Source organism: Rhyacophila brunnea, unplaced genomic scaffold (assembly GCF_057557595.1).
Source record: "Rhyacophila brunnea isolate RB1 unplaced genomic scaffold, BYU_Rbru_1.0 scaffold_10, whole genome shotgun sequence".
Taxonomy (NCBI): Eukaryota; Metazoa; Arthropoda; class Insecta; order Trichoptera; family Rhyacophilidae; genus Rhyacophila; species Rhyacophila brunnea.
The window spans coordinates 44954994-44975434 of NW_028232752.1; the positions used below are offsets into that span (position 1 = coordinate 44954994).

General features: G+C 38.6%; 1 protein-coding gene across 1 annotated transcript; it reads right to left on the minus strand.

Moving 5' to 3' along the window:
* Positions 1–18222: 18222 nt before the first annotated feature.
* Positions 18223–19895, minus strand: LOC147079271 (uncharacterized). The gene is made up of 2 exons (XM_085955017.1): positions 18772–19895; positions 18223–18631 (listed from the first exon to the last, which is right to left on the minus strand). The coding sequence occupies exon 1, from the start codon at positions 19893–19895 to the stop codon at positions 19449–19451; it is 447 nt and encodes a 148-aa protein (XP_085811143.1). The 3' UTR covers positions 18223–18631; positions 18772–19448.
* Between the last annotated feature and the right edge of the window lie 546 nt (positions 19896–20441).

The window sequence follows — 20441 nt, forward strand, 5'->3', positions numbered from 1 at the left end:
AGCAAGCATGGAATTTGATTTCTAAATGAGGCCACATAATAATATAGGTATGCTAACATAACTCAAATACTTACCATTTGTTGTATCGCTTAAGCCTTAAGGTTTATAGGCATAAAAAACAAACAAAAAAACAAATATTTTACAAGATATTTATTCACACAAAAAACATTAATTTATTATACCGGCTTTTGTACATTTTTGCTTAATATACGATAAACTGGTTGAGTATGAACAGTAGTTGCTGGCATTATTTTGTCACTTTGTCCCATAAAGGCAACTTCATGCATCATCTTCTCGGCCAGCAATCTTTGTCCCTGTGACATCGATCGTAGTTTCATGGCCATCATTTTGCCAAAAACATCAAATTCATCTTCAGTCTTGCTTAGTTTGTCGGTGATTAATTCTAACACTTTGTTGGCGCTATCATTCGATTTTTTTCGTTTGAACGATGGGGGTTCTGGTGCTCTATTAAGATTCGACCTTGAAGTAGTCGACAACGTTGATGTTGAAGGCGAATATTCTATCTGTAAATAAAATATTGATTATTTTTTGTTGCAGTTCCCTGATACGCACGAAGAAATGGAGACGATTGCAAAAGAATTTAATAGTAAATGGCAATTTCCAAATTGCCTGGGCGCAGTTGATGGGAAACACATTGCAATGTGCCACCTGCAGGCGCCGGCTCCCACTTTTATAATTACAAACATTTCCACAGCATTGTTTTGATGGCGATTGCAAATGCTAATTATGAATTTATTTATGTTGATGTTGGAACAAATGGACGTATTTCTGATGGAGGCGTACTGAGAAAATCTATTTTTTTCAAACGTTTAGACGAAGGCAGATTAAAAATACCTGCACAAAAAAAACCTACTGCTAATTCTGATGCACTGCCATTGGCGATGAAGCCTTTGCATTACGTAACGATTTCTTAAAGCCGTATTCACAAAGGCAATTAAATCACAGTAAAATAATATATAATTATCGGACATGCAGAGCCAGGCGAATTATAGAAAATGTTTTTGGCATTTTAGCTGCTAAATTCCGCATTTTTCAAGCTCCAATAAACATGAAAATTGAAAATATCAATACAGTTGTATTAGCTTGTTGTGTGCTGCACAACTTTCTTCGTCGCAAATCAACACATTCTTATACTCCTTCTCATGACCTTGATAGGGAAAATCCTGAGACAGGTTTAATAGAGCTCGGACTGAGGTTACAGGACACCTTAGCGCCTTTGGAAGCAACGACTAATCGGAACTCGACTGCCAATGCTAAGAAAGCGCGAGGAGATTTTGAAAAATATTTTAATACTACCGGGGCTGTCACATGGCAAGAAAGTATGATAAGCAATAGATAAATTAAACCAATGTAACAGTTTAGTTGAAATGTTTTACCTCAATACAATCTTCGTTGTTTAACGAGTTGGAGTAACTCTCATCAGGAGACATGTTTTCCAAATCGTCCGCCATGCTGGATATTGAGCTCGATTCTGTAAAACAAAATGTAAATTGTTAAAATACAACATAATACTCAAACTTGTTTTTTATTATCTCTCCCCTAAGTACCCATTCCTTCATACGGTTAATATTGATATGATTATTTATATTGGTATAATTGGTGTAATCCAGTATATCAGGTATTTTCAAAATGTGTTTTCCGCTGTATTCCTCATAACCAAACTGTACCATTAATTTTGATTGATGATTGACGATTTATTGATTGTCTCTGAAGGAACCTAACTCGAGCGATTTTTGATTTCATGATCATTTCTTTTCTTCTTCTTTCGACCATGTCCGATCATAATATGGACCTCCACGGAGTGGAGGTTTGTATTGACAGATTTTGTTTTTACGAGAAATGGATGTCAGCCACTTGCTCAACATATTAGGTCCATACTCTGACTCATACACAAATTGAAATTCAATGTGTACTTGTCAGACCCAGGATTTGAACCTGGGACCCGACCACGACTCAATAAGCCAACGCTTAAGCCGCGCTTCCACCGCCATGATCGTACCTATATATTATTATTTCTTACCTACCTCAGCAAAGAATAAGTAATTTTATTGTGACTAGAAATGATTCATAGCTGTATGTTTTAATTGCTTAATAGTTGCTAATCTAATGCGATGTCACTTTCAGAGCTACGACAATGTCATAGTCTGCACGTGTATAATAAATAGCTTTAAAGCATTCCCTCGTACCTATATATTATTATTATTTATTACCTACCTCAGCAAAGAATAAGTAATTTTATTGTGACTAGAAATGATTCATAGCTGTATGTTTTAATTGCTTAATAGTAGCTAATCTAATGCGATGTCACTTTCAGAGCTACGACAATTTCATAATCTGCACGTGAATAATAAATAGCTTTAAAGCATTCCCACGTACCTTCCATTTGGTCATTCAAGAACTCCAAATTTTTATAGTACCACAGTTTGGGTAGATATACTGCGTCTGTGCCGGCTCCGCTTCGATATGATGTCCTTACTTTATTTCTCTCCTTTCTGTAACCCGACCTCAATGTCTGTATTTTCTTTTTGACATCGTTGACCGTTGCCTGCGGCTCCACCTTGATTAATATTTCCAAAAGTTCCGCATACGCCAAGGACTTGGCATCACGATTCTTGTCGTCTTCCACAACGACGGGTTGTCTTTAAAACAACTAATAAAATCTTCCAAGAAACTTTTCGAATGCACTCGTAGATCTACCATTGTTGTTTTCGATGTCCGAACACTTTGAATGACAGTAAAATAATGATGGCGCTCATAGACTAATATATGGCGCTGTCGTCCGTCGGCATAGATATAAATAATGTGACGGTAAAGCGTGGTGAACGTACGAATGTCAGCGGCTCGGCGAGTAAAATATCAAAAATGTTTGAAATCCAACGAGCCTGGTCTGCGGATTAAAAAGTCCGCAGACCTGGGGTGCTCCACGCGAAAAAAAAGTCCGAAGACTGTAAATCGTCTGACTTGCGTGCCAATGGAGCGCCGGCATAAATAAGGCACATTTTCTAGAACTTCTTAAACAGCTGATTAACGAATTGGACGAAAAAAGGCATAATATTACTAGTGCTTTTGTAAATACCGGCATATACCCTTTTAACCCAGAGAAAGTACTGCGGAAATTTCCTGATGTATCAAATAGAAATGAATATTCAATAGAAAAATCATTTTTAGATTACGTGAAGGAAAATAGGTCACCCAACCCTATGAAGAAAGAAAGAAATAAAAGACTTTACATCCAGCCTGGTACGTCTGTGTCAACTTACAATTTCCCCTCAGAACGTTCTAATACATCCAGTAAAATAATTGTTCCAGAATATGCTAATACATCAGCGAATAGCATAATTGTACCAGAACATTCTAATACATCTAATGAAATAATTCTACCTGGAACATCTAAAGATCCAAAAGATTGGAAATGCTCAGAACACGAAAGGCATCAAAACAAAAAAAATACAATAACTTCGGATATTCAAATAATTCCACCCACTAAAACTAAGAAGCGAAAAGAACACATTATACTTACAGATTCATCAGATTCTGAAGAGACTATTAGTAGCATTAGTAGATATTCGCTATTAAATGAATCTGATGACTTTTTGCCTCGAGAAGATAGTGATGTTGACACTTAATCTATTAAATTCGGTGAAGTGTCTGAAGAATTTGAGAGTAGAAACATAAAAACTGATATTATTTTCAATATAACGAGCGAAACACCTGAACAGTATGACAATCTGGCAGTTAATTGTTTTGTTTTAGTCAAATTTCCTGTCCAGAAATCGGATCGCTTTTATATTGGGCAAGTGATTAAAAAAAAATGAAACTTATACGATAAAATTTTTGAGAAATAAAGGAAGAAGCAGATATGGCTGGCCGGTGGTAGATGATATTTGTCAAATTAATAAAACCGATATTGTTTTGGTTCTAGGCGAACCGAAATCACATCGCAGAGGAATTTTGATTTTTGATTCAGAAGTTTTAAACAATTTTTCAGTATATTAATAAGCTGTATTCTAATGTGTATGGTGTATACAACATTATGAGTGAATAAATATTGTGTTATGTGCATAAAAGTTTGCTGAATAATTGTATCATAAGATTTTTTTATTACCTATCATTTTTTATCTATGGCATTCTAATCAAATGCGATTGATTTGTATTTTTTTCGTTATTGGTATATTTACATGTATAGTTGATTTAAATTAATTAATTGTAGTTGTAAACAAATGTTCGTTTTTATATTTTCATTGGTTATATTTCTCAAATCATTAAAACCGATATTGTTTTGGTTCTACACGAACTGAACCCATATTATCGCAGAGAAATTTTGATTTTGATTCAGTAGTTTTAAACGATTTTTCAATATGTTAATAAGTTGTATTCTAATGATTATAACATATTTTAAAATAGGTATAGGCATATGTGTAGTTAATTTAGTTTATTGCAGTTGTAAACAAATGTTACTTTTTTATACTTACTACTATGTTCAAAAAAAAATCATAAATAACTATTAAAATTATTCCACATTAGTTTTATTGACAACCCTGACAGAAGTTTATCTAATGTATGAAAACACGCCAGAACAGGTTCGGTACTTCGCCTACTACCAATATCTTGCTAAATTGAACCTTATACACCCATCACTATGGTTCATATTGTTTTGAACACATCTATTTACTATTAAATCTTTTCCTTTATTTATATATATGGCTATATTTGAAAAATACAACGTTGGGCGAAGTTCGGGTAAGTACACTATGCTTCGCCTGGTGTCTTTCAATGATCAAAAATTAATGTTTTTCCTACAAAATGTGAAATTTCATGTCACTTGTACAAAATTGACAACGCAATACTTCATTGGATATAATTACTAGTTACGAAAACATTTAAATTTTTATGATATTACGCAAAATCACACTAAAACTAGGCGAAGTTCGGGGTCACGACGGTATCGTAAGTATTGTGTTTCAATCGAAAACAAAAGATATCGGTTCTCTATTTTCGAGATTGTCCATTATCGGCATTTCGCGCGAATTCTACCATATTTACATCATTGTTCGCAATAACTGCAAACTGTGTACATACATATTCTGCATGTAGGTACATGTCAAACGAATCAACACTATCAATATCCATATTGAGATCAATTGTTAAAATTTATCACTTAATGAATTTGAGTGTATGGGCTGTTTTAGACACGCGAATTTATTTTGACAGCAGCTGTCAGTGATAAATGGTAATACAGAAGGGGGCGTGTTCATAATAAAAGTAGTCTATGGTTAAGGATTCCTTAACTCTATGATCTATAGTTTCCAGATGGTTTTCGGTCACTTACCAATTTTACTGTAAGTACGAATTGAGCATTGGGCTCTAGTATATTATTATTGTAAGTAAAACAATACCCGATAAATAATATTATTTTATTGTAAACAATGATGATGTCAGTGGGTAAAATTGCACTCTTGAGTCGTGTTACAATGCTTTCTTGGTCCATTTGTAAGCGTCATACATAAAAAGGCGTGTATTCAAGTTTTTTTAATAAAATAATCATTAGTTATATTACAAATATGGAAAAACACAAAATATCAGTAGATTTCTTGAATTTCGAAAAAAAATAAAAAAATCAGTAGGTACCAAAGAGATTGAAAGACTGGAGAGGGAATACGCCATCATTTATGTACTAAAAAATACGAATCGAAGAAAGACAGTTGGTAATGTTGGTATTCTGGAGCTAGTACTTCAAGTTCGTGTGGTAAAACAACATGTCGGATATACCTAATATTGTTATTCTCTTGATGTTGAAAGAAGTAAGATATTTTCGTCGACATTTTAAGTAAAAAAACCATGGCCTCTTGCAGTGCAATAGGATGCAAAGCCAAGAGAAATTAATGCCGGCGCATCTTTTCACAGGTATTTATAATAATAATATTACATTTTTCTCTACGTTTATTGACAAATAAGTGTTGTATTACTATACGTTATTATTCGGTATAAAAATGTTTATTAAAATGGAAGAATACAAATGAGTAACAGCATTTCGGAACAATATGCATACTATTAATTATTTATACATTGATAGTTTTTCCTAAAAGATCTTTTACAATAACAATTCACACTTTTACATCAAACGTCAAATGGTTGTTTATTGCGAAAAATCCAGGGTCGTATGCATAATATTATTTTGAACCAAAAATATATGATGTGTTTTTCAAAGTAAAAACTATTAGTGCTAGTTAATGACATTCATTATTTACATAGATTTTATATTTCATTTCAGAGTAAATAAATATTTTCAAAATACACATGTGTAAATAGGTAGGTAATAAAATAAACTTTTTTTTTTGTTTGTAATTAACTGTAATTATTTGTGTTTTTTATTTAACCGTTTTATCTAAACAAAAATGCTATGTTATTTTATATAGAACAATATGTAAAAACAAGACCATACTTCTTATTCCAATATTTAACCATTTGCTATTAACTGATTTGTGTATAATTTTTCATAATATTATTGTGTTTTTTGTGTTATTAAAAATAAAATACTTACATCCATTTGCATTATTTTTTCTTACCCTGAATCCTAATAAAGTTTTTATTGCGGGAACTTTTTATAATGAAAATACGTTTATCATAAATTGGTTGTAAGCTTGTGTTGATAAAAAAAATACTCAGTGGGGCGTTTTTATGTCCGAGTATGACCCATTTGCAGCAAAGTGTACCTAATTTCAGAGAGGTAGAACTTTCTATCACAAAACGAGTACACACTGACATTTATGTGCTACCTCTGGGGGAGGAGTCCAATCTCTTTGGTAGGTACCTATATTGGCAAAAAATATCAGTAGGTAGATCTATTGAAATCTCAGTAGACATGGCAAAGCTAGTGGCCAGTGTTTGAGTGCTGCCATCTTTTCAAAGTGGAATTATAGTTCAGAACCATAATCAAAATTATAATATTTGGGGGAAAAAATATAATACGCGTTGTCGTTTCTCGAAAATAATGAAAATGTACCTATAGGTTTTTTGATTGAAAAAATAAAATAACAGAGAATTTGAGAAACTCCGGCCCCCTTTTATTTAGGTAGGTACCTCTTCTTACCAAAAATTCTTACCGGAGAATAGACCAGTCAAGGGATTTTTTGACGTTTTTCGAGCAATTTTTTTTCTAAGTTCTCCAAATCTTATATTGCGAAGTAAATAGTACTTTGCACAAAGAGATTGCACCAATTTATCGAACGGAAATAGCGAAATTTTAGTACTTTTTACAAATAAGTATCGTCTGAAACACATTATTATCTACGATGCGGCGTCGATGACAATTACCTACTGCAGATCTGACTTATGTTTTGGTAAATGCATTTTTAAAAATAGACTCGCGTTAACAGCGCGACCGAATTATAACAATTTATTGGCTATGTTTCTCATGAAATTTAAATAATTTACGCGTCGGTTATTAAATGAAATTTATTTGATTTATTAAAATTTAATGCCGGTAAACATTATTTTCATATGGCCACACATACCTAACCTAGCTTCGCGATGTATTCACAGTTACATATTATATTATATTTACAGTTCGGTTATGAGGAATACAGCGAAAAACGCATTTTGAAAATACCCGATATTCTGGATTATTTGTTAGTTTGGGTTAGGTTAGGTCATGTTAGGTATGTTTTCGACGGTGCCGGAGCTAATATTAGAAGGTATAGTTTATTATTACCTTATAATATTTTATATCATATGACAACCGAACACTTTCGGTCGGTGTTATCAGACATAATTTCACAAGACAAAACAGCGACATGTCATGTTTCGCACTCGAGTACGCGGGTGATGAGTTTGTTTCATGTAAAACCTTATTATTAGCCAATGTCTACTTGAAATAATGCATTTTAATATTGAGAAATGATCGATGCACACGACCGTTTCCATAAATCACAATGCTGTCGAGGGTTTTTACGGTGTACTCGCATGTCTAAGGTGTTGACATTTTGCAGTACCTAGGTATCTCGAATTACGTACCCTTTTATTCATTTATAATAAGATACCTACACGACGAAGGCATATAGCATTACTTTAGCGACGAGTGGTCGATATCATTGATCTAAAATTATGTACCTATATGCTTATTATTAATAGCCGGTAAGCAGGTCCTACGCTGACATTAGTGACATCTTTATAGACATTCGTGTCGGTTTTTCTCTGCATATTTAAGTACCCACCATGATTGAATTGAATCGAGTGAGTTATTATCGCATTGCGCTTATTTGTTTATATATTTTTATAGTAACAAGAAGATAAGACACCCACCACCGGTCATGCGTCGGGCGGTTCTCTACGCTGTCCGGTCTCACATGAACAATCCACCGGAGTGGCTACAGAAACAGAAGAAAAGATAGGTCAGTCATGAAGCCTAGGATAATTATCATATTTATTTAGCATTTCCACATGACATTTAGTAGGTATATCAATATGCTTCAAGTTATCAAAGGAGCGGTCGAAGACAAACTCCGATGCGTAAACTACCGACTGATGCGGTACCCAATGGCTAATCTTCTCCATCAAAGAAAAGGATGATGTCACGATCGACAGACTAATTTGTATTCTAATAGACAATATATTAATTCATTTCAGAGAGTCTTCTCCGGCGTGCTACAGTCGAACGGACGACGCGCTCGCGACAATTTTGAAGAAATATCGGTATAAATTAATTCTTCTTTAGTATTTTCATTATTTTATTGCTCACAATGTTATTTAATATAATGGATTTACACCAACGATGGGCACAACACCACGTTGGTAATCACTCGAGCATATTGGAAAGATTTTTGAACGTTCCGTGTAAAAGCGTAACAATATAACAATAGACGGTCGATGGGTGTGACAGTCAGTCAGGTGACCAGACGATATTATGAAAATAATATGATACAATTTTATTATTCTTACTTACAAATTTCGCCATCTGAATTCTTCTGACGTCTCGTCTTCCTGCATATTTTCATTAATTTTCACTTAAAAACAATCTATTTATTCACTTGGCTAAGACAGAATAAAAATCACACAATAACAGATTAATTAAGGACTTGTATGATTACAAAACAAATACAAATATTAATCAATTTTTTAATTTTATCCTGTCTTGTCCTTGAAATTTATCATAATTTGGACGTTTTTGTGTATAATGGCGTCCTTGAAAGAATTGTTAAGATACACTTGTCGACAAATTAAACATATTACCTTTAGTACTAACAGTAATGACTGTGTTTCATAAGTTGTCGAAGCTTAACATTCATAGGTAAAGTGTTAATGTTACCATTTAATTTAGACTTCGCCATCTGATTGGTAATCCAATTTCCAAGGCGCAAGAGGAAGTTAAAAATTAACTCCAAAAAGGTCAGTTTTCAGTTACCAAAATCATTCTTCAGCTAAATGCAGAGCTACATAATTTGTCTATATAAATAATTAAAGTGTGCTGTTTCCTGTTCTGTATGCAGCTGACGAATTTTCCATGATTGGTTGTTCATCCATTCATGTATGTATTATCAACCTGAACAGTTTTTATTTAAAGAGACATTGTGCGCAACAGAAGTAAAATTTGTTTGATCCAGTGGGTCCACGGATGGCAAATGAGTCCACCGATGTTCGCTATAACTCAAAATCTTAATATATATATCATAATATGTCTATTTTTATTTGACAATTCTACAAAAAATGCTGTTTTTGTCATACATATTATATACTGAGATATCTATGTAAATCTTGGAATCCATGATGGTATATTCATCCCGATTTTTAATGATTTCAAAGTGTTACTTACATTCGGGTATATTCTGCGTGGTCATATTGTGAACGACAGGTTATCTTAATTTTATTTAAATTCTTTCATCTGTGTGTTGCCAGATTATGGAGTCGGAGAAGAAATTAAAGAAACTTTAAACAAATGAATTGGAAATGACGCAAAAACTATCAGAATTAATTCGAGAGGGATCGTCCAAGGAAGTGGAGCAGCTTGGAGCACAGATTGAATCAAACAAAATGAGACAGCAAAGGTATATCATTATTTCTATTTGTATTCGTCGTTGATTTCTGACCTTTTTTGTTCGGGAGAACCCTTGAAATATTTTATAAAATCTCAGGGAACTCCTATCTGGCCGACACGTATTATATTCCAGATGGGTAAACTACAAAAATTACTGTAAATATTGAAACCCACCACACCGCACCCAAAATTTGTAAATGCAACAAAATTGGCCTTCGAGGCGACCAGGTTGGACCGCCTAATGGACTCGACAGCCGGATGGTTACCCACACGAGCAGCTATTCTCTTTCTGTACATATTTCAGGACATTACTTGACGATGCGGTTTGTTTGCATCCTGTATTTCTCCACCGCATGGATATGTAAGATGGGTTACAAGCCCAAGATCATAGAGCTTACCGATGAAGCCATCGTGTCCAGTCAAGAATTTACTTTTGTAATGGTTTTGAGTCAAAGCTGGGACATTGTGGACAATTTTATTGCGGGCTGATGAATCATGATAATCAATACCATGTAATAGTGTAGAATAAAAAAAAGTGTCTACAAACACTGGGTTTTTTTGTGTTTCATTCGTGTATCCTGATACAGCAATTGATTAATTACTCTAATAAAATTGTAACATGCAAATTTTAAATGCTTCGACAGAATGCTGTCACACTTATTAGTCATTACTGACAGTTTGATAACATTGTATTTCTTTATTACTTTTGAAGATGCGTGTGCACGTCATGTTCATCGATCGAGTGGTTGCCAACAGTTACAGGTGATTGCTTCAATATCAATGGTCGTCATGTCCTCTATTCGCCCCTATTATCCAAAGCAATGGCCCAAATGTCGAAAAATAACAGTTTAGCTATAAAAAAAGTGTAAAATTACATTACATTGCACAATCATTTGTGTTTGCTTAACGAAAAGTATTAATTTTAAAAGCCCGTAATACAATTGTTTATTATAATCTAATGTAAGTAACTTTTTTGATGTGCTTTATCAAAGTTATGAGCAAACAACGATTGGTAAACATGGTTCTGAATGATCATCATCATGCTGAACTCGGAGAAAATCAAGCAAGCAGCATTATAAACATACCCTGTTGAAAAGCAACAATCAGTAATTAACGATATAGAGTTCATAAAATGATGTACCGATTCCCCTTAGCATTAAGATAATACCGATATTACTGACTTTGATTTTCATTCCATGAAAATATGGATCCGAACGTGTCCAGTAATTACAGCACCAGTACAGTAATAAGTAATAAGTAATAAGTAATAAGTAATACAGATCAGAGGGTTGTTATTTACTGTTACCGTTACTCACTTGGGCACCTTCTTTTTTATTTAGTTTTAAAGATCTCAATAGTTGTAAGAAGAAAGTTTAGTTTACTATTAGGTATTATTATTGTTACGGAATAATTGAGAGGTTAATATGTTTTGTTAAAATATTATTGTATTATTATGTAGGTCTGTTATACTTAAGGTGACGCATCAGTGAAACGCCAAATAATTTTTAACTGTAGGCGCTACAAAATTTTGGACTCGCTCGCCATTCAGTGAGAGAATGTCGACCCGGAAACACGTCACTTTACTGCGTGATGGCGACGGGCCAATTAATTCTAAAATCATGTAAAGATGACTAAAAACGTTACCCATTTACTTTAAAAAGAAAACCATGTTAATGAATATATTATTATTGTTACTAATAGAACAATAAACAGAACATAAAATGGACGTATGTTGGATTTATATGACAAATAATATTTCGTTTGACAGGCGTCATTTGCACCCGCGACCCGCGCATCGCCTAGCAACGATCTTTTTAGACCGTGCCTCAACTAATGCACGGCCTTAAGAATAGTGTAGGTCCATTTATCTGGATCACCCAATGTTAAAACTCCAAATTCTTTTGGGTGCGTTTGTTTGTGCAAAATTAGTGGACATTTGTGCACGATTTTGTTATGACCCCAGGCTTTAGGTATCATGAAGGGTGTAATGTGGAATAGACAAAAATAGAAATAATATTATCAAGAGATTAGTTAACCCCCCCCCCAGTTTTTGGACAAGCTTTCCAGCTTGTGTATCTATAATATTACATTGTTTCCAATATCGGCATACTGTAACCGTGCTTTTATTTTTGCAGACTGATAAAGAAACCCTGGAAACTGAAAGCCTACGGCAGTATACCAATAAATACAGCAGCAGCGACAGCAAGCTGCCCTCCACTGCGCCGAGACGGGCCACGACAAGGCCGACTGCTCGAACTCCAGAGCCCCCGGGAAATGCCCGGCCTGCGCCAGGCACAAGAAGCCTCACCAGCACGCGGCAACAGACCCTGACTGCCCGGCGCGCCTGTATGCTGTGGCCCAGGAGCGCAGCCGAACGGACTATTCGGTCAAATGATCCGTTTCGGACAACTAAACGTGGGAAAGGGGAGGGCTACAACGGCGGAACTGACCAAGACGATGCGGGAAATGGAGCTCGACGTCGCACTGGTGCAGGAGCCTTACCCCATGGGCACCAACAGGGGCTTCAGCGGGGGACAGGTTCTGCACCGCGGACCGGGCTCCATGGCCTGCATCTTCATTGCGAACCCCGCACTAGTTGCGCTGCGCCTCTCCCACCTGTCGAGCGAGCTCTTTGCTGTGGCGGAGATCTCTGACCGATCGGGGGACTCCGTCGTGGTGGTCTCTTCGTACTTTAGATTCAATCAGAGCACCTTGAAGTGCGTCGAGCAGCTTGAAAAAATCTTGCTCACATGCAGAGGCAAGCGAGTACTGGTGGGCGCGGATGTCAATGTACAATCGTGGCTCTGGTCCCCCGACGGGCCCAGGCCGCGCGGTGACCCAACGCCCCTCGAGGAACTCATGGCGACATGTGATCTCTCGGTCGTAAACGACCCAAAAGGTCCGGCCACATTTGCTACTAAAAACGGGGAATCATGTATAGACGTTACCCTGATATCAACAGGCGCCCTGCATTGCGTCGTGGACTGGAAGGTCCACGAGGACGCATCGGACAGCGACCGCCGACTGATCACGTTCGCCTACATGACCAAGAGGGGTGGCGTGCCACTCGCACTGAACGAAGGCGAGTCTCTGCCGAATCGCTTCAAGAGGGTCGCGAACTGGGAGCGGTGTGACCGCGAATTCAATGAGGGTCTTGACAAGATGGCTAGGCGCCCTCCCCCTGCGGATGCACATGCCACAGCGGAGCACCTGACACGCCTCGTGGTGAGGACGGCAGAGAGTGCCATCGGAAGGTCAACCCAAAAACCGCCGGACCTTGCTCCCTGGTGGACACCCAGGCTTACTAAACTCAGAGATCTAATGAGAAAGGCCAGAAGGGCCCTACAAGCGACTCGCAAAAAACTAAAAGACACCTTGCCGACGGACCATCCGCTGGCAACCGAGTACAAAGCCGCCAGGCTCAAGCTGAAAAACGCTATCAACAAAACCAAAAAGAAGCACTGGAGAGAATTTGTCACCCAAATGGGTGGACATGACCCGTGGGGACCCCCCTTCCGCGTGATGAAGCTGAGCTCTCGGCCCAGCGGAATCAGGACGGCGGTGCGGCGCCCTGACGGGTCGTTCACCAGCGGTTACGAAGAGTCTGCCACCGTCCTGTTGGATGCTCTTGTCCCGCAGGACGACGAGTCGCTCGACATTGACGACGACCGCTTCCAGCAGCTTCGCGTCCACGCGCTGCTCCCATTAAACACTCCGCGTTCCGCCGCCGCTACCATGCCGGAATTAGGAATCATGTTTGCGTGCCTCCCGAAACGCAAAGCCCCGGGGCTCGACTGCATAGACAGCACAATAGCTAGAAGGGCGTGGTCTCTTGCTTCACACGAGATCACGCAACTCTACATAGATTGCATGAGTAGCGGCATATTTCCTGATTGCTGGAATAAGGGTCACCTCACGGTGATCCCGAAGGCCGGCAATCGCCCCCCTTGCGACCCGAAAGCGTACAGACCGCTGACGCTCCTTCCCGTCTTCGGGAAGGTTCTTGAAAGATTGATCAACAGCAGGATTGAGTCCCACCTGTCGGAAAACTGTCCAATCTCGCGGAGACAATTTGGGTTCAGACCCGGAAAGTCCACTGAGGACGCGATACGCTTTGTACTCGACCTCTGGCAAGAACCTCGTTGCCGGGATTTTTCTCGACATCGCGGGCGCGTTTGACAACGCGTGGTGGCCCTTGGTACTGGCAAAGCTTCGGCTGAGACAGATCCCTGGGAACCTTTTTGCCCTGGTTCAGAGCTACTTCAGTAATAGGGAGATAACCTATGACTCCGGCCCCCGGACTCATACGCAGGAAGACCACCATGGGATGCCCCCAGGGCTCTGTCCTGGGTCCCCTACTGTGGAACATCCTGTTCGACGACGTTCTGTCGCTGCCGCTGCCCCCGGGCTGCACCCTCGTTGCGTACGCCGACGACTTGCTCCTGCTCGTTGAGGCCTCGTCGCGGGCGGGACTCGAGGGCGTAACCACGGATGCTTTGGGTAAAATTCTCAAATGGGGATTATTGAACAGGCATACCTTTGCCCCGAGCAAAACGGAGGCTGTCCTCCTTAACCCGATCGGCGCGTAAAGTTTCCATACAAAAGATGTACTGTCCGCGGTCGGTTTTTCGAAATGTTATTCTTCGCTGTATTATAATAAATACGGCAGTTAAAAATTGTGGCTACAACTGTTATCATGCCTAGATACATAAGGATCCAAGTGCCACACTAAAACACATAATGAAGTGTTGAATTTAGCTGTGTTTACTTTAACAAAACTACTGTATTGCTTTGTTCCGATAAACTCTGTTGCCATTTTCGATGACATACCACTCGACTTCAAAACAAGTGCGCTGATGAAGACAATTAATCACTGACTAATTTTATTTTACTCGTGTTAAAAACACTTAAAAATGCCATAAAAATTATTGAAAATAATAGCTTTTATTGGTGACTTATGAATTATTGTTAATTAGTGTAAGTTTTATTGATGACAAATCCATTAAAATTGGATGTTAGTCCCCAGTTTTATTTCGTGGCATAGACTGTGTCAGCATTTTACATGTTTTATGGGCCATTCTAATTTAAGCGTTAAAGGTGAGTCCACACTGGTTGAAAATATTATAATAATTTTTTTGTTATTTTTTTTTTAGTGAAACTTGGATTTTGTAGATTACTTTTCAGTTTTATTGAGCATTGTGTTATGTTAGTGATTGTCATTTTATGTTTTGTAAAAAAAACAATATTTATTTTTTAAATTGCGTAAATTTTTCCAAGTGCTATAAAAACTTTTTTTTGGGTAAGGTTTTAAAAATTTACAAGCATTAAATTGTACGCGAAGATAATATGTAATATAGTTGAAAAGTCTATATTCCATGATTTATATTTTATATTATATTGTATACCCGTGTGTGTTTTTTTATCAAAAATTTATACGTTTTATATATTCCTTCATAGTAATTCGTAATTTATTGGTAAAACTTGCAATCCTCTAAAATATAATAATAATTATTTTTTCATTCCGTGTGGACGCATCTTTACTAAATATTTACGACTTTCAATAATGAGCTCGATTTATGACTTTGAAACAATTGGGGAGACACATGAGTAATAAATGACATAATCCAGAACACAAGTTCAAGTACATTTTTATAAATATTACGACAAATTTCTTTTCGTTTTTTGGTTGTCTTTTTCGTATTCCCGCACATGATGTAAAAATCGCGGTGAATTCAACTTTACACGGTAAATACTCGGCGCACACTCAACTCGAATGAAATATATTTTGTATACCTACTGCGCAGCCGCGAAAAATACCGCGTAGATTTGAACTGATGCAATCGTACCGGCGAATCTCAATAGATCGAGGGGGTTCGAAAAATCGATGTTTATGAAATTAAAACAACATATTTTTGACAAAGTTATTGATATGGCGATACGAACACGAATCAGAGCATCTTTCAATACAAAAATCAATACTATGCGTGAAGTATTTCCTACTTTACCGACATTACAATTTTCAATATCAACAGTTGCGACATCCGCCCAGTATCAGAGCTTATGTAAAAAACAACATATGTCCCATCCGCGGCGATCGGGTTAAGGGCAGCTCCCGGGTAAACATTATTAAACGGCCACCCCGGGTAATTTTCGGCCAAACCCCAGTGCGTTTCTCTGAAAGCGTAACGTACCTGGGTGTAATTCTTGATAGTAGGCGTAAAACATGCCAGGATGGCCGTCTCAAAGGCCGGTCTGGCCTTCCAGAAGATGGCCCGAATGGCGGGCAGCAATTGGGGACAAAAACCTAGAGCCCTTAAGGTTGCATATGGCGCAATTTTCATGGGAATAGCCGGATACGCCTCCAGCGTCTGGCATTCCCGAGTAAACTCGTTGAGTCTAGTCAAACGCGAACTACTGAGCGGTCAGCGACTTGCGCTGATCTCACTCACAAAAGCCTATCGTACAACTTCCACAGACGCGCTTGCCGTGCTCGCGGGGGTGCTGCCCCTCGATCTGCACGTCCAAGTTAGAGGATCGATTACCCTCCTTCTGAGGGGGATCAACACTACACTCGCCGGCGTTCAATTGACACCGCCACAGAGATCCGAGGATGTTCCTTACAGGGTAACTGTAAGTAAGCTGATCTACAAGACCGCATTTGCGGCATGGCATTGCAAGTACAGATCACGGGTCTAAGGAAAATAACAGGGGGCGGTGTAATCGTCCACCCCCGAACTGAAAATGAGGCAAAACTTCTATTAACTCGTGTAAATTAACAAATTAATCAATAAAAATGTATAAATTAATTACAGCTTTTTTCAGTTCGAATCATTGCGTATTAATGTCAAAATATCGAATTTACGTAGTGATTGACAAACGAATCTTGTAATTAAATGATGATTTAATTTATAATTTCAATTAAAAATAATACAGCTATTTTTTTAAGCCAATAAACCCTTAAATGCAATATAAATTAAACATTGGCATTTTCAATAATCGGTTTTTTTGGTTTTTGAGGTTTTAAGCAAACTAATGAAAAATAGTAATTTATCCCTTTGCTCTTACATACAAAATCATTAATTCTTAGTATTTAAAATATAATCTTTTCATGACGATAACATGCAATTAATAATACTTAAGTACATACCAAATTAATTGTATAATTTCCAACCAGCTGTATAATTATTATAATATGTCTGTATAATCATTATTCAATTGTTGAAATTGGGATTATGACGACTAAATCCTAATTGAATTATGATCTTTAAATGCTGTTGATCAGAGAACAATAATCAGTTTTTTGAATTAATTGAAATATGTAAAATCCTAATGTAATTCACAATTTCATTGTATTTGATAAAATTTATATTTGTCATGGTTTTGTGATAATGTAATATGAAATATTATATACCATGTCTGGAATATTATTTATTTATCATGCTATGTAATATAATTTTTTGTTGTACATTTATATTTCTGCAATAAAAATAATACTTATATCAATTTTTTCACTTTTTATTACCATATTACAATGCACCAGATTATTTAAAAAAAAGCCCGCCAGCTACACCAAGTTCTTAGAGAGAGACAACTTTTAACCAGTTGGTATACCTGAGTGGCGGATCTATAAAAGTATATTAGTCTATGCCGGCACATTTCCGCTTAGTTTGAATGCACTTTTGTAATTTTATTGGACACTTTATCGCGTCGTTTTTGCAAAAATGTAAATTTTTATGGTTTTTCTTGATTTTCTCAGTTTTCCGGAATGGGCTCTCGGAAAACTTTACATCCACGGATGGGGAATCAGAAGCGATGTTACCTTTTTTTGGCGAAATCGGAGCACTTTTGGATTTTTACGGCTAGATTTAGCGGGAGTGCGACTTGTCACCGGCAAATCCAGGGCCGGACTAAGTAGATAGGGACACCTTGACTACGCCCACCACCTTCGACATGTCCGCGCGGCCGCGTTTATTAGCGCAGTCGCCTAATCATGTCACTTCAAAGTGCCAAGCAAACTACTGAATTTACTCCCTCATTGGGTGTCCCGAGCGGAACCGCACGGGACTGATACAACCAAGCACCGCAGTGCAATAAGAAAAGTTTAACTAATCTAAGTTAACTTAGACAGTTAACATTGGCACCAAATATTTTTTGTCTTTCTTATAGATTTTGTGAGTCGCAAGAAGAGTCGGGCAGTGCCCGCTCCACGTACGCTCTTGTGAATTTATTAAACGCCTCAAAATTGGCCTCGGCTGATATCATATCCGCGTGTCCAATCGAGCCCGAATGGGGACAGACCCTGGCAAACAGTTCCGCTCGAACGATACGATTACGATAATCTCTGCCATAAATAGAATGCATGGGCCCATCGGTCAAAATATAGAAGTCGCATTTTATTATTATTTTTATATCTTGGAACCACTGAATACCTGCAGATTCGAGTCATAATATTAATAATAAGGATAATCAGATTTCAACCTAGCGGCACGGCGTTTGAGTTGGGCGAGTGAATCGCGTACAGTATCTGCCCATGGAGTTACATCACTCATAGGTCCTGCAACAGGTAGTGGAAGTTCATACCTAAAGAATAAAAGTAAGTAGTCAGAGTAAACAGAAAAATCTCGTCAGATGGATATTTATTCGAAGTTATCGAATTAAGTATTCATTCTAGATAACTATGATATGGTATATTACACTATTAATATTGAAAAGAGACATACCGTTTTTTGAACAGTTTAAGTTTTCTTCTGAGCATATTTGATGGCAGGGGCGGTGACGAGTCGCTTGGCCTCGGCATCGGTTTTAGGGTGTATTATGACCCCGCCGCCCCGCACCATCCTGAGGCCGGCGATTTGGACATTGAGGTCCTTAGGCACAATCAGGGTTTTTACTGTCCTTCTGGTGTCTTCGGACTTCTTCGTCTCCTCTGTCGGGAAGAAGAAGACGCCCGGTCTGGCCGCTGTCGTCGGCGGGATTGCCGGGTAGTCCTCAGGGGCCTGCCTGGCGCCGCTTTTGGCTCCTCGGCGGGCGACATCACTCCAGGAGTGGTTGTTGCCCGTGTCTTCCCGCTGCTCGACGGCGGCCGCGATGGTTCTTTGGAAAGTAGCGCGATCCTCTAGGACAGCCTTGCCAGCCTCCAGTTGGATGGCCAGCGCTCAGGCCTCTTTGGTTATCTTATCCAGTTCCCTTTGGACGGCCCCGATTAGTGTGTTGGACTTTCTGTTGTCCGTTTTAATCATTTTAATAACGTTCTCGATTGTTGCCGTTATTCTGGTTGCGCCGTGTTGTGATCCAGTGATAGGGACATCGGCCGGCTCGGGGTTGTCCCGGAGTCTGGTCCCTCTCCTGGGTGTCTTGTTTTCGTTGGCGTCAGCAGGCTCGTTGCGCGAGGAGTCCCTTATTTTATCCCTCTTTTTGTCTTTTTTTTAGGGGTTGGTGCGGTATCATCGGCTTGGTGTGGCCCCGGGGCGGATTTTTCTCCTTCGCCGTCTGTTTTTTGTGCAGCTTTTTTGGCTGCTTGGGCCTCATGCTTGAGCAGTTGGCGCTGCTCCTTTCTTTTTTCATTGGCATCCTCGTTGATGGAATGGTATTTGGCCTCGTGTTTGGTTTTCGTGTCTGCTGTTGCAGCGACAGCTCGTGCAGCGCTTTTTGCGTTGATGGCAGCATTTGCGGTCGCGCGCTCTGCGTCGGTTGGCTTGCAGCGGGTGAGGGATATGACGGCCTGACGCTCAATCTCCGCAGACGTCATTCTGGTATCCCTGGCCCCGGCCGCTGCCCTCGATCTGGTGCGCCTCTCGTGCCCTCTGGTGTCTGACCCAGAATCGTCGGTTGTAACCTTCGACATGGTGCGCCCCTTGTTTTTTATAGTATCTCTATTCAGATTCTCAGTCTCAGATTCGTCTGAGGAAGAAGACGCATCCCATTCGCGGTTGCTCAGAGGCTCGGGCGGGGCGCCCTTCGGGTCTCCCATGCTTAGATACTTCTTCTCTTATGTTTCCTTCTGTTATTTTTCACTTTTTAATTTTTTTCAAAAAAAAAGGGGGGGGGCGGTAGGTAGGGGGGTGAGATCCCCGGGGTTCCAGCGGCTAGCTCAGGAGTCCATCGAACCCCGGATTCACAAAAAAAAGAAATTCAAACGGTTGGAGTATAAATAAAACACGGTCTTTCGTGCTCGTAATGTGGTCTTCTTATATTTTACATTTTCTTTAAACGTTTACATATTTTGTTTTAACAATAAGTTTCGCAGGTCCTATCCTATCGGAAAGGGGACGCTTACTAATTACTTTTTTCTTTTTCAAACTTCGCGTACCCACGCCATTCCAGCAAAAAGGACTCTCGTGATTGGCCAAATTTTATCGCGTGATCTTTGATTCGGCGAATCACGAGCCTG